Raw genomic sequence first — 14,752 nt, 5'->3', positions numbered from 1 at the left:
TTGGGGATGCCTTGTCTGAGACAGTTTCAGGCAGCTTCATAAATTGTTAATATATCATCATAATTCACTAGCTAAGAAAATCATTTTCATAAAAAAATGGGAAGTTTAAATCTTGTCTTAAAAAAAAAATACAAAATGCATTTGTGCAGTTGCTGTCATTTTGCAGCATCAGTTAATTATCAAGCAGTGGTTTCCACTAGCTCCCCTGCTGATGTCTTTTATAATGCTGGTTCAGAGAGAAGAGCAAAGTAAAAATGCACCATGCTGATTCTTCATCCGCAATGTAATGCTGTGTTTGCCAGGAAAGAAAATAACATCATTTTTTTCAGTTTTGTATTTCTAACTTAAACATAGACTATTGGGAACAGCTTTATTCTTAATCTGGATTATGAAACTGGGTGATACATGCAGAAAAAGAAATTCACATTATTTTCCTTTCCTTATATAGCAACCCTTTAAAAATTTCCACCTCTTAATGATTTGAAATAATCTGTAAGGACAATCTGGACAGTGTTTTTGTATCTGCTTCTAGCTTAACTGTAGTGTCTCCTACACATTCTTCAGATGTTATAACATGATTCAGCATAACAGGGCTAGGCAAGCAACCCAATGCACTATGTGCAATCACATGGTTAATAAGGACAAACAGATGTCAAAAGTTTTGCATCTGTCCTACTTTGAAACCCAGTGCAAGAACAGGCAATACATGGCTTGTGGATTATCTGTACTTTTTCCAGCTTTTTATGTGAATAGCAGGATATTTTTAGGATTCCAGTTTTTACAGTGTCAAAAGCCATCTATTTCTCTCATTTGACCAGTTTCAGCTAAGAAATAAGCCTTCAAATTCATCAAGCTTCTCCAGTCAAAAGGACAGGTCTGCTTCCTACACTTGTTATAACCAAGGCTTTGTGAATTGCACGATTTTTTCCACAATATTTATCAGGCATAGAATTCAGTACCTCAAGTTTCTCAGGCTTTGTCTTTTTTAAAAGCAAGTGATTGGCCCTCATGATAGTGAAGATATGCTTGAAAGTGTGAAGGAGCATCTGGTGAAATCTCAGAAGCTTTCTGAAAGCAGCTGATGGGTAGGGGAGGTGGTTTTATTGACCTGCATAGTTTAAAAGGGCTTTTCTACACACACACACACACACACACAGAGAGAGAGAGAGAGAGAGAGAGAGAGAGAGAGAAAGAGAGAGAGAGAGAGAGAACGGGCATTATTTTGTAGTACTTACGTTTTTTAATATAGAGTGTACATAACACACTTAGGTCCTTCCATCTCCTTCCAATCATCTGACTGGCCACAAAAGCACCAGGCTATGATGCAGCAAACGATAATAATGTGTCTTAAAGGTGTTTATTCATAAAGGTGGGATTATTTTTACACAATATTATAATTAACTATCAATGCTTTTAAAGTCTTCAGTACCATCCAACTTTTATGTCACAGTAGAAGGATTTTTTTTAGGAATTCTCAAATATCTCGTGCTGGATGGGTAATAGATATCTGATATCTCACAAGTTGATTCTCTGTGACTTTTTCCAAATTAAAAAGAAATGTGGAAGTGTTACTTGATATGGCTGTGGAGGAGTGGAGGAGAAGAGGCTCAGTAAGGCATTGTGTCCAGAAATACATACTCCTACACATAATCCCTCCAAAGAATGTATAGTACCCTATAATTTATCTGCATATTAGGTAATCTGGGTAGTCTATGCCTGCAGTAGTAAGTTTAGAGGAAACTGCTCCACACACACACACACACACACACACACACACACACACGAAGCACATGCTGCCCTTGCTGCAGGGTCTACTTGCTGTCCTAACTAAAGCATGCATGCACTGCAGAGGGCAGGGTTAGAAAGTGAGACTGCCATCAGGACTTTCTGATATGCACACGTTGATCTGCTTTGCAGAGAGAGGGGTGGGTAGACTTTTAAAAGAATGTTTATTTGTCCATTGCACCTTGCTTGTCTGACAAGGAGTCTATATACATTAAGAGGGTGTGAAGAGGAAAAGAAGCTGAGCTCCAGTAAACAGATCACAGTGCAGTCAATTTGGGTTTCAAAGAAAATGCACACATCTCTAAATATGTATCCAACTATGCCATGACTGGACCTAATGGTCAGGGGTCCCTTTACCTTTTTTATGCATCCTATAAGTCAATATATATTCCACTTGCTAGAGGGGTAAAGAGAGGGGAGAGTCTTTTCTCACTTTTGCAGAAGTCTGGATAAGATAAGAAACAGCAGGGCAGAGTCACTGTGAGTCAGATGGAAAAGTATCTGCATTTATGTCAAGTCTTCTGTGCTTTCCAAAGGGTTTGCAAGATGTGGCTTCCTCCCACTGTCCCTGCAGTTTGGACAAGAGAAAAAACAGCAGAGAGAGTCCACTGATTTCTTTCCTTCTCCACACTGCAGGACAAATCAGATAACTCTCCCAGAAACAGTCTGCAAATGATAGAAAATTTGGTGTTCAGTGGGAAAGAAGGAAAGTTGATAGCAAATGCTATCAGAGGCTGGTTAACAAGCCAGATTGAGGTTGGTGGACATGTATGAAACTGGACATTTGACTGTCAGTAAAGTTTTGGTCACATTACCAGTCAAATATTTTAAACTATGAGCTTCATTGGAACAAGAAAAAAGATACTTTAATTGCCTGCAGGTTTCCTGCTTTTGATATAAATATGTTACATTGTAATGTTTCTCAGTAACAGTTATATATAATGACTTACTGTAACTTTTAATATATTTAGGTAAGGTTTCTATAAATGTGAATAATTTACCAAACATCTAGAACACCAGGGTCAAGCACCTGACAAGCCATGTTGCAGATTCATTTATGACTGCATTTATGTAGCAATGCACACATAAATGCACACATAAAAAAGACTTCTTTTTTTCATGCAATGCCCCTGTGAGGTGCAAAATATCTCCATATACCATACCGCATGGAGGCATATGCAGCCCAATTTCAACCTGGATCGCAGTTTCTGTTCTTTGTAGCTGTTCTAAGTAACTAACACTCTAAATTGATTTTGTGTGGCAGGGTGATATTGTTTTGGTTTGTTACTATGGTGTGTATTTTTGTGTTTTTATATTATAAACCATCCTTTGATCCTCTGATGGAGGGCAGTATAGAAATTTAAGAAATAAAATAAATAATAAAATAAACCTGTAAAGAAGAAGAGATGAAAATGCAACCGCACCACCTTGAAAACTTGTTGTAAGTGCCTTACACACAGAGAGAGAAAAACAGATTCAAGGGACATACTTTACACCCAAATTGGCATGGATCTGGTTGCACCCAATCTGTCCATTATTAAGATCCTGGAGGGCTTCTGCTAACCAGGGCAAACATTACTGTGCCAGATGGACAAATAGTCTAACCTAGTTTAAGGCACCTATGTTCCTATTATCATTTCTTCACATTCAAGTGGGTTAAGTTATGGCTGAGCCTTGTGTGGTAAACGTCATAACTAAACAGGGATTCCCATCACATCAAGACACAATATTAGCTCCCTTCGTCCCCTTCACCAGACTTTTTAAGACACTTATTTCTACCACTGGTAAGAAAGAAACTGGAGATTAAGCAAATAATACAGAGTGTTGAAGCTTTTTACTTCTGCTTAATATTTTAGGACTTACGTTTGAGACAGGGCTTAGCTACATCCTAAAATTTCATTTTCATATGCTGCAGTGAATTCAGCCTTGGGAGTGCAACTGCTGGCACTAAATTGTGATTATTTAGAGTGCACTTGATAAAGCTTTTAGTAGCATTTAAATGTCATACTGCAGTATAGCCATAAGATAAATTAAAGTATTTTTCATTACTTTTCTTGTTTTTTCCTACTTTCTTTTTGTTACTGCCATAGTAAAATAAAGCCAAGGCTCCAATAATAATATGTTTTAAAGCCAAGTATTTTTCACAATATTGTTTTCAGTATAAAAATTTGCCCCACTCAAAGAACAATTATTAAAATTAGGTAAGTTTTTGTTTGGAAAATAACGACAACAACAAATTATGGGGGGGAATGGAATTTAAAGTACCAACAATGTGAACTGATTCCCCCCCCCCCAGTGATTGTACAAATGTTATTGAACAAGTAGGTTTTCTCAGAATTAAACATGAACCCATTCATTTAAATTGTGTTAGTTTTAAACATATTTTTTTTCTTATTCTTGCAACCCTTTTATAGTTAAGAAACTAGTACCATTATCTTTAAACTAGTTAAACAAGACTGATTAAACTGAAACACGTTTTTATTACATTAGTAACAATGAGACTAAACTGGCTTGGGTCTATAATTTGTCAGTTCAACTGCTTTCAGAATTGGGGCACGTATCTGTAACCCTAAACCTTTTAATTTTCTCATGAAATGCTGTATTTATTTGAAACAATTTATTGGCTATTTTCTGTTTACACATTGCACAATGCCTATTTTCAAGAAAGAAAATGGCACCATTTATTTAAGCAATTACACAACTTGTTTTTATCCGCCATTGTGTCCTAAATGTATAGTGCATTCTAGTGTCTTATAATAGTGATTGCATAAATACCACCATAACAATGTATTTATTAAATTTTATAAATGATATATTAATAAAGGTTTAACAATAATCTGTCAGGAAAGAATCCAACCACAAGATTTGAAACTATTTCCTAAACTTTTTCACTATATGCTTGAGAAAATCCTCATTTTGTAGGATAGTTTGGAGACGTCAGCTGTGTTCCATCATCTTTGCAGCTAGGCCATTACAGTAGAAACCTTCTCTAGACAGCAGTCTTATCTTGCTGGTCTGCCTCTTTATTGCAGGATCAACTTTATGTGTTTTAAAACTATCAAATACTTACTATCTTTTAGGGCAAGCCCTCAGAAGGTAACTTATAATAAAAACGTCAAAAGTGCATACTTGTATTTCATGACTTAATTGTCAAACACTGAAATGCACCCTGTATCATAGTTGGAGAAGGAGAAGCAAAGGTGCTAGGTATAGGCCACTTGTTCAACCTGGTTGAAAGGGAAATAGGTTGATGGGGCACTAATTAGTTAGGAGAACTGGCATAAAGGACACATTTGCCTGAAGGCAAAGAGGAAGGAATAAAGAATGCGGGAAATGGATACAAAGGAATTGGTTCATGGCACTGGAAGTGGAAATATCAACGAAAGGTATTTGAAAATAGAAAGTAGGTCAGAATGTTATTAATATATTGAATCTTAATTCAACAGGAACCTCACTCTTCTACTGCCTCTCAGGATATCTGTAATGTGTGGCACATGAACATAGAAGCACTTCCAGATTGGGTGACTCATATAATAGAAAATGTATGTTCATTTTACTTATCTCGCATAACTTTTTAATATTCTATGCAATATTCTACTGAAAGTAAATAATATCTAGGTCTTTATAAAGGGCCTAAGAAGTACAGTTATATCATTACATATTTTATAATTATTTAAGTAGGTAAATGCATTTTCAAATGCTTAGAATAAACAAGTCATTGTGCCACCTCTGCTCTTGCCATATTTCATATGCATATCAACACATCCAAAGTTTCTGTAAAATTGTAATACATAATGCTATTCCCACACTTCATTTGGTGTCATAAGTCCTGAAACTTCAGTAAGATTTCAACAGATGTAAATGGGCTCTTCTGCTAAAAGACTGATTTTGATTTATTGGAAAGATAACACCATGGCCCTTTTGAAAGATGGATAGAAGCTATAACTACTTTTGCAACATACAAACATAGATTGTATGGAATACATTTATAAAAAGCACAATGACTTGTTAATAATTTTATACTCGTTAGAATCATGGTACTACTTATATACCCATATATTGCATTGTATCCCAGTTTTAAGCACTTTTTTCTTTTCTTTTGACTTTTCTCCACATTTTTCACTCTACTGAAATTTTTCAATAAACTATATATTAACAAAAATATTTGAACAGACTGACTTCTGCATAGGATTGCAGTTTACAAGACTGTTACCCTCCCCCTCAAAGTTCCATGTTAAATATATGCCTTACTTAGTATAAAACTAAGGCCTCAGAGTATTTAGGAATATCAAATTTGAAATGATTACATTGGTACATTGCCTTTTTTCAGTCATAAAACAAATGTTTACATGCTTTTCTGCTCTGTTTGAAAAAAGATTTATGTCTTATCCTCTGGATTACAAATAATTAATTGTTTGTTTCCCTCCACATTATCCTCAGGCACAATGGACAACTGGAAAGCTGAACTGCCCATTCTGTGGGGCCCGTCTGGGGGGTTTTAATTTCGTCAATAATACAAAATGCTCCTGTGGCCAATTTACAAACATCCATCTTTGCAAGAGGCGAACTGACTACCAAACAGTTAGTTCAGTTACATCAGCAATATCGCCACTGAAGCACTTGTCTCTTTGTAAAGTTCATTCTGACTTTAACAACGAAATATGGCAGAGTGTGACAGGTGGATCTTTGGAAGACAGAAATCAAAGACTTCCATGTGTAGCCAAAAATAACAGTGGCATTGGACGATTAATGGAGGCACTTTGCCTAGAGGTAAGATCAACCAACTTTGAGATGAACAGTAAAAAAATACACTTCAAAGTGTCTAATCCAAAAACAAGTATTTCAGCTTCACTGGCTGTGAATGACAAATACACTGTAAAAGCTTTTCATAGAAAATCACAGAGTTTAGACATGAACTTCAGAGAGAAGCTTGTTTTGCTGCCTACTTTATATGGAACTTCCACCGCTAAGAGACCTGTTTTCTCCAGGCAACATGAAGCACAGCCTTTTTACACAAAGGGTTGCTTACAATTAAAGTCCAGCAGAACACATAATTTTTTTCATTTCCCACTTAAATCAGATGCTGGTGAGCTTCCAAACAGTTTTTCAGTTACTTCTTATGGTGCATTTGCACAAGAAGAGGCAGAGTTTAATCATGGTTTAAAAGCTTCCAAACAGTATCTTGAGAGCACTACTGCTGACCAGCAGCTGTTCCTGTCTTCATCAGAGAGCACTACAGAAGAAGATACTGTGCAGAAGCACATCACACCTCTTGGTCTTCTTCAGCCTTTCACAACTATTGATCAAAAGTTGAGCAAGAGAAAAAGGAACCGACTGAACAGTTTGAGGAGAAAGAAGAGGTGGCCAGAGAGGTGGCCTCAGAAGCAGGTATGTACAATAAAATAGAGATTGTAATCATACCAAATGTTATCATGTTAGAGACAGCAGCCTCTAAGTGGGAGTAATGGCTGCAGCCATGATATATATATCAGTTCAGATATCTTACTAAGCTACAGTTAGCATCAGTCATGGTTTACAAACCTACTTCAAACTGTTCTTTTTAGGGGGTGCAGACAATTGCAAACCATGCTTTGTTGATTCAGACATAACATCAAACCATAGTTCATCACCTATACTTCACACAATGTCTGAATGGACCCATTGGCTAAAGTACAAAAATATGTACAAACATTTCCTGTTCTTATGAAAAACACTAGTAGATTATACCAAAAATGTAGAAAAGAAACTATGTCTGTGTACATTTTAATTATTTTTTTCTCGCACCCAAAACTTGTATCAGTATAAAGAACAAGTCCTTCATCATGAGCATTCACTTAAAATCCAAACAGAAAGGAAGTCTTTCAATAATCTCTTGTTTCTAATCAAAATGTGATCTCCCTTCCTGTAATGTAGTTCTTCCACCTGACAAACTACAAATACAAATTCTCTTCTATAAAAGGTGAAAAAACTGCTTATTCTATTCTTAAAACTTTTGTGCTCATGTTTGAAATTAGCTCCTCTGCAGTTTTCTTTGCAGCTTTCTACTTCCTACAGTCAGTGTGAGGTTTTTCACTATAGCTAAGCCATATACACAAGTAAACGTGCATTAAAGCATTACAGGTTATTTGACTCATATGCACAACTGCATAAACATCGTTTTGAGCTTTCACATTACATGACTACATAAAATTTCCCATTATGAAATTCTCTATTGTTAATAATAATAATTTATTTATACCCTGTCATAGCTGTCAACTTTTCCCTTTTTTTAAGGGAAATCCTATTTGGAATAAGGGAATTTCCCTTTAAAAAGGGAAACGCTGACAGCTATGTACCCTGCCCATCTTACTGGGTCGTTCCAGCCACTTAGGGTGGCTTCCAACATATATAAAGATGTAATAAAACATCAAACATTAAAAAGCTTCCCTATACAGGGCTGCTATCATTGTTATCATTCATCATGTTATTTTCACCCTGACATGAATCCAAGAATTATGTTTATAAATATTTCCATATATTTTATAGTTAATACAATATATTAATATTGTTCTCTCAGACAATAGGGTGTATTTTCCTATATTGTATTGTCAGAATGCACCCACCCACCAAAACATTACAGTTCAAGTTCATTAAAATTCTATATTTCTATTTTAATGTAATTCCACACAACATAATGTATCATTCCACCGGAACTATAGTATTGTGTTTTTGCTGCTAATCTTCCTGTATAAGGGGACTCCCCAGTAAGGATGCAATAATAGAAGTGTGGGTTTTTTAACAGCAGGGGGCACCAAATTTCCTCTAGCTACAAAACAATGGTAACTAAACTTTTATGAAGGAGCATTGCATGGTATAGGTGTATTTTGTTTGTAGAATGTTTTATAGATTAAAAACAGTAACACTGCTAACATCTGGTGATTATAGGTTTTAAGCATAATAGTGATACCTGTTGCCACTGCTGGAGCTCAGAGTCTGCCAACATTTCTGTAATAAGCTGGTTCTTGCGGCTGATTTTATTATATATCCATTCCAAAATTGCCTTTGTTAAAAGCTTGTGATAAATGGCTGCAATCTGTCTGCCAAAGAACTGTTCTTCTGCCTCTTAAAAACTGGTACCATTTGAGTTTAAAATATTTTTAGTAAGATCAAGAATAATTTTTGTAACAATTCATAAATTATTACTGGAAAAGAAACACTGTGAATGATAAAAAGCGAAAATATTTTCTTGAACTTTCTTTTGTTTAAAAGTTGGGGAGAAAACAAATAAATGGACAACTGAATATGTGATATAGTTTTTTAAAATATTACTGTTACAGTACAAGGAGCTCTTCACACTGAATCTTTTTTTTAAATGACATTAATTCTTTCCAAACATTTGAATCATTGTCATAAAGCAAAATTATATGCAAGACATTAATTGTCACTTATCAAACAAGAGTTTTGTTTAGCTTGTAATATGATGGTGACTAGTATCCTGGTAATTAATCTAAGTTAATCAAAAGAAAATATAGGTAAAATGTCTATTTACTGAAACACTCATTGGTTTTGAGATATCAGTTTCATTTCTATTTTTGCCATTGCCTTAGTTATTTGAAGAGGGTGCTTGAGAAGGCAGTAGTGGCCCAGTTTCAGGCATGTTTGGGGGAAAACTGATTACCTGGATCTATTTTAGTCTTGTTTGAAGCCCAGGCCTAATTCAAGGTGCACCCAGTAACATTTAAAGCCCTAAATGACTTATGCGCCAAATATCTGAAATATTGGCTCCATCTTCATAGTTCTGCCTATGGAACTGATGGCCCAGAAGAGGACTTTCACTGTGGCAGCCCCTAAACTGTAGAACTTTCTCCCATCTAGCACTCTCATCATATAGCTTTCACCATATGCTGAATACATGCCTCTTTATACTGGTGTTGTGTTCTGGCTGGAACGGTCGTATTTATTTTAATAATTCAGTATTATATTATTGTACAATATTGTATGGTATACCACCCTGGGACATTCTAGTGAAAATAAACAAACAAACAAATAAGGGCACAGACATATTAGCATCTACCCTTCCCATTAGTTGAATGCTTTTTTCTAATTCCAGACCATGCAAAGACTCTGTTGTGCATTTGTAATAACACAGGGGTGCCATGTCCAACACTGGCCTCTGTCCCTCTTTCCTTCTCTGATGCCCTCCCACAGCTCGTGCCTCCCAAAAGCTTGCACAGCTGTTTGCTGCAGCAGCCCCGGCTACAAGTTCCATAGGCAAATTGTGCCTCTGGGGCTGGTCAGAAGTGCTGGTTGCAAGCAAGCAAGCGGGCAAGGGAGCCCAGTCAGCCAGTCTGCCAGCCCTTGGGAATGGACAGACAAGTCCCAGGCCTCTGTTGGGTAGTGTGAGGTGGCTCCTCTCTTTGGGGAAGGGGGACATCTCAGAAACCAGGGGCAACAGCAGCAGCTGCCCGGACGACTCCTAAAGAGAAGGGAATGGAGAGGAGGCTCATGGAACACTCCAAAAAGGAGGGTGTTCAAAAAAGGGCGAGAGGCTGCCAGCTCTGCAGGCAAGGGGTAACATAACTGAGCTCCTGAGCCCATAGGGGTGCTGCAGAAAAAATGTAGTTGGTCAAGGGAGCAGTGAACTCAAAAAGGCTGAAAACCGCTGCCCTAACACAATATTATTGATCCAGCCCAGTCTTGCATTTGATCACTGGCATTTTAATTTTCTATAAACCACTATGATCTTGAAGGATATATATGTCAGTAACGTAGTATTTCCCCTTCATGGATCACTGCCTTGTTGTGGCGAAGGGGCTTGAAGAACTCAGAGAAGCTATGAACTATGCCGAGCAGGGCACCCAAGATGAACAGGTCATAGTGAAGAGTTTTGACCAAACGTGATCCACCTGGAGGAGGAACCGGCAAGCCACTCCAGTATCCCTGCCAAGAAAACTCCATGGACAAAGACAACAGGCATATAAAAGATATGACGCTGGAAGATGAGCCCCTCAGGTCGGAAGGCGTCCAACATGCTACTGGGGAAGAGCGGAGGGCAAGTACAAGTAGATCCAGAGCTGATGAAGCGGCTGGGCCAAAGCCGAAAGGACGCTCAGTTGCGGATATGCCTGGAAGCGAAAGGAAAGTCCAATGCTGTAAAGAAAAATATTGCATAGGAACCTGGAATGTAAGAACCATGAACCTGGGTAAGTTGGAGGTGGTCAAAAATGAGATGGCAAGAATAAATATTGACATCCTGGGCATCAGTGAACTAAAATGGACGGGAATGGGTGAATTCAGTTCGGATGACCATCATATCTACTACTGTGGGCAAGAAACCCGTAAAAGAAATGGAGTGGCCCTCATAGTCAACAAAAGAGTGGCGAAAGCTGTACTGGGATGCAATCTCAAAAATGATAGAATGATCTCGATACGAATCCAAGGCAGACCTTTTAACATCACAGTAATCCAAGTTTATGCACCAACTACTTGTGCTGAAGAAACTGAAATTGACCAATTCTATGAAGACTTACAAGACCTTATAGAAGTGACACCAAAGAAGGATGTTCTTCTCATTATAGGGGATTGGAATGCTAAAGTAGGGAGTCAAGAGATAAAAGGAACAACTGGCAAGTTTGGCCTTGGAGATCAAAACGAAGCAGGGCAAAGGCTAATAGAGTTATGTCAAGAAAACAAGCTGGTCATCACAAACACGCTTTTCCAACAACACAAGAGACGACTCTACACATGGACATCACCAGATGGGCAGCATCGAAATCAGATTGATTATATTCTCTGCAGCCAAAGATGGAGAAGCTCTATACAGTCAGCAAAAACAAGACCTGGAGCTGACTGTGGCTCAGATCATCAGCTTCTTATAGCAAAATTCAAGCTTAAACTGAAGAAAGTAGGAAAAACCACTGGGCCGGTAAGATACAATCTAAGTCAAATCCCTTATGAATACACAGTGGAAGTGAGGAACAGGTTTAAGGATTTAGATTTGGTGGACAGAATGCCTGAAGAACTATGGATGGAGGCTCGTAACATTATACAGGAGGCAGCAACGAAAACCATCCCAATGAAAAGGAAATGCAAGAAAGCAAAGTGGCTGTCCAATGAGGCCTTACAAATAGCGGGGGAGAGAAGGCAAGCAAAATGCGAGGGAGATGGTGAAAGATACAGGAAATTGAATGCAGATTTCCAAAGAATAGCAAGGAGAGACAAGAAGACCTTCTTAAACGAGCAATGCAAAGAAATAGAGGAAAGCAATAGAATGGGAAGAACCAGAGATCTGTTCAAGAAAATTGGAGATACGAAAGGAACTTTTCGTACAAAGATTTCCATAATAAAGGACAAAAGTGGAAAGGACCTAACAGAAGCAGAAGACATCAAGAAGAGGTGGCAAGAATACACAGAGGAATTATACCAGAAAGAAATGGATGTCTCGTATACCCCAGGTCGTGTGGTTGCTGACCTTGAGCCAGACATCCTGGAAAGTGAAGTCAAATGGGCCTTAGAAAGCACTGCAAATAACAAGGCCAGTGGAAGTGATGGTATTCCAGCTGAACTATTTAAAATTTTAAAAGATGATGCTGTTAAGGTGCTACACTCAATATGCCAGCAAGTTTGGAAAACTCAGCAGTGGCCAGAAGATTGGAGAAGATCAGTCTACATCCCAATCCCAAAGAAGGGCAGTGCCAAGGAATGCTCCAACTACCGCACAATTGCACTCATTTCACACGCTAGCAAGGTTATGCTTAAAATTCTACAAGGAAGGCTCAAGCAGTATGTGGACCGAGAACTCCCAGAAGTGCAAGCTGGATTTAGAAGAGGCAGAGGAACCAGAGACCAAATTGCAAACATGCGCTGGATTATGGAAAAAGCTAGAGAGTTCCAGAAAGACATCTACTTCTGCTTCATTGACTATGCAAAAGCCTTTGACTGTGTCGACCACGACAAACTATGGCAAGTTCTTAAAGAAATGGGAGTGCCAGATCACCTCATCTGTCTCCTGAGAAATCTCTATGTGGGACAAGAAGCTACAGTTAGAACTGGATATGGAACAACTGATTGGTTCAAAATTGGGAAAGGAGTACGACAAGGCTGTATTTTGTCTCCCTGCTTATTTAACTTATATGCAGAATTCATCATGCGAAAGGCTGGGCTGGATGAATCCCTAGCTGGAATTAAGATTGCCGGAAGAAATATCAACAACCTCAGATATGCAGATGACACAACCTTGATGGCAGAAAGTGAGGAGGAATTAAAGAACCTTTTAATGAGGGTGAAAGAGGAGAGCGCAAAATATGGTCTGAAGCTCAACATCAAAAAAACGAAGATCATGGCCACTGGTCCCATCACCTCCTGGCAAATAGAAGGGGAAGAAATGGAGGTAGTGAGAGATTTTACTTTCTTGGGCTCAATGATCACTGCAGATGGTGACAGCAGCCACGAAATTAAAAGACGCCTGCTTCTTGGGAGAAGGGCAATGACAGGCCTAGACAGCATCTTGAGAAGTAGAGACATCACCTTGCCAACAAAGGTTCGTATAGTTAAAGCTATGGTTTTCCCAGTAGTAATGTATGGAAGTGAGAGCTGGACCATAAAGAAGGCTGATCGCCGAAGAATTGATGCTTTTGAATTATGGTGCTGGAGGAGACTCTTGAGAGTCCCATGGACTGCAAGAAGATCAAACATCTCCATACTGATGGAAATCAACCGTGAGTGCTCACTGGAAGGACAGATTGTGAAGCTGAGGCTCCAGTACTTTGGCCACCTCATGAGAAGAGAAGACTCCCTGGAGAAGACCCTGATGTTGGGAAAGATGGAGGGCACAAGGAGAAGGGGACGGCAGAGGACAAGATGGTTGGATAGTGTTTTCGAGGTTACCAGCATGAGTTTGACCAAACTGCGGGAGGCAGTGGAGGACAGAGGTGCCTGGCGTTCTCTGGTCCATGGGGTCACGAAGAGTCGGACACGACTAAACGACTAAACAACAACAACAACGTAGTATTTACGTGTGAGGTTTTCCTGATGAGAGAAGGAGGAGACTCAAGTATTGTAATTACTGCGGCCAATGTTTGAAATTTTTAAAAGGGATAAAAATGTATGTCCCAGCTTCCACACAGACTAGACCAGACTCTACTGCTTTCAGTTGTGTGTGTGAGAGAGAGAGGGGGAGGGAGAATTCAACTATTTACCTTCATTTGGAATGTGTGTTTTTAAAAAAGAAATTAATGGTAGCTTTTTTGACCAAAGCAAATAAGTGATACAAATTATGGGTGATAGCCAACTAAATTATCCTCAGAGTACACTTATTAAAATGAGTGGTCTGAATTTCATTAATATCAAAGGATCTCTTCTAAGTATGACTAATCTTAGATAGAATAATAGAAATGCAGAGTTGGAACAGACCCCAAGGATCATCTAGTCCAACCCGCTACAATGCAGGAATCCTGCTCACAGTAGTCCCTGGGCGAACTTGAACCACCAACCTTCTAGTTAACAGCCAGACACACTGACTTATTGTGCCACTGTGTGTCCATATCACACTTTATTTTATGGGACAGAAGGTTCACCAGCAATGGAATTATTCAGCAAAAATAATAATTTGGGGGTCACTGAAATAACTGTAAAGAAAAACTGAAGGAGTATATAATTTATAATGGATTAAGAGTTAATCCATTTTCACCTGGTCCTGTGAAGTCACCAAAAATTTCAGACTAAGCATATACAGTATAAATTCATTTATATTTGTAATACATACCAACTAGCCTGGATACACACAAGATGACCACCTTTTTAGAATGGAAGGACTTTCTACTCCTACCTAAGATTGTTGGGACAGTATGAAGGTGTTTTTAAGGCTACTCAACAACCTTAGTGCTTGGCAGAGCATACCTCACCCCTCATTTCTCCTCTGTCTTCCAATTCTTTGGCCATTATTAGAAAACACAGGGCTTTTCCACTTGACGTATTTATTGAACATTCA

At 38.4% G+C, this 14,752-nt stretch overlaps 1 protein-coding gene across 6 annotated transcripts in view; it reads left to right on the top strand.

Annotated features, from left to right (window-relative positions):
- The window catches only part of RNF180 (ring finger protein 180), a 56,180-nt gene that overhangs the window by 5,310 nt on the left and 36,118 nt on the right, over window positions 1-14,752 (top strand). For all 6 annotated transcript variants that reach the window (XM_081930294.1, XM_081930293.1, XM_081930292.1 and 3 more), the window contains 2 exons: window positions 5,232-5,327; window positions 6,226-7,173. In XM_081930294.1, the coding sequence (XP_081786420.1) occupies window positions 5,232-5,327; window positions 6,226-7,173 (1,044 nt within the window). The remainder of the gene's footprint in view (window positions 1-5,231; window positions 5,328-6,225; window positions 7,174-14,752) is intronic.

The sequence above is a fragment of the Podarcis melisellensis genome (genome assembly GCF_964234715.1).
Source record: "Podarcis melisellensis genome assembly, chromosome: 11".
NCBI classification, from domain to species: Eukaryota; Metazoa; Chordata; class Lepidosauria; order Squamata; family Lacertidae; genus Podarcis; species Podarcis melisellensis.
The sequence above is the reverse complement of the archived record's forward strand: the minus strand, read 5'-3'. Positions and strand labels throughout refer to the sequence as shown.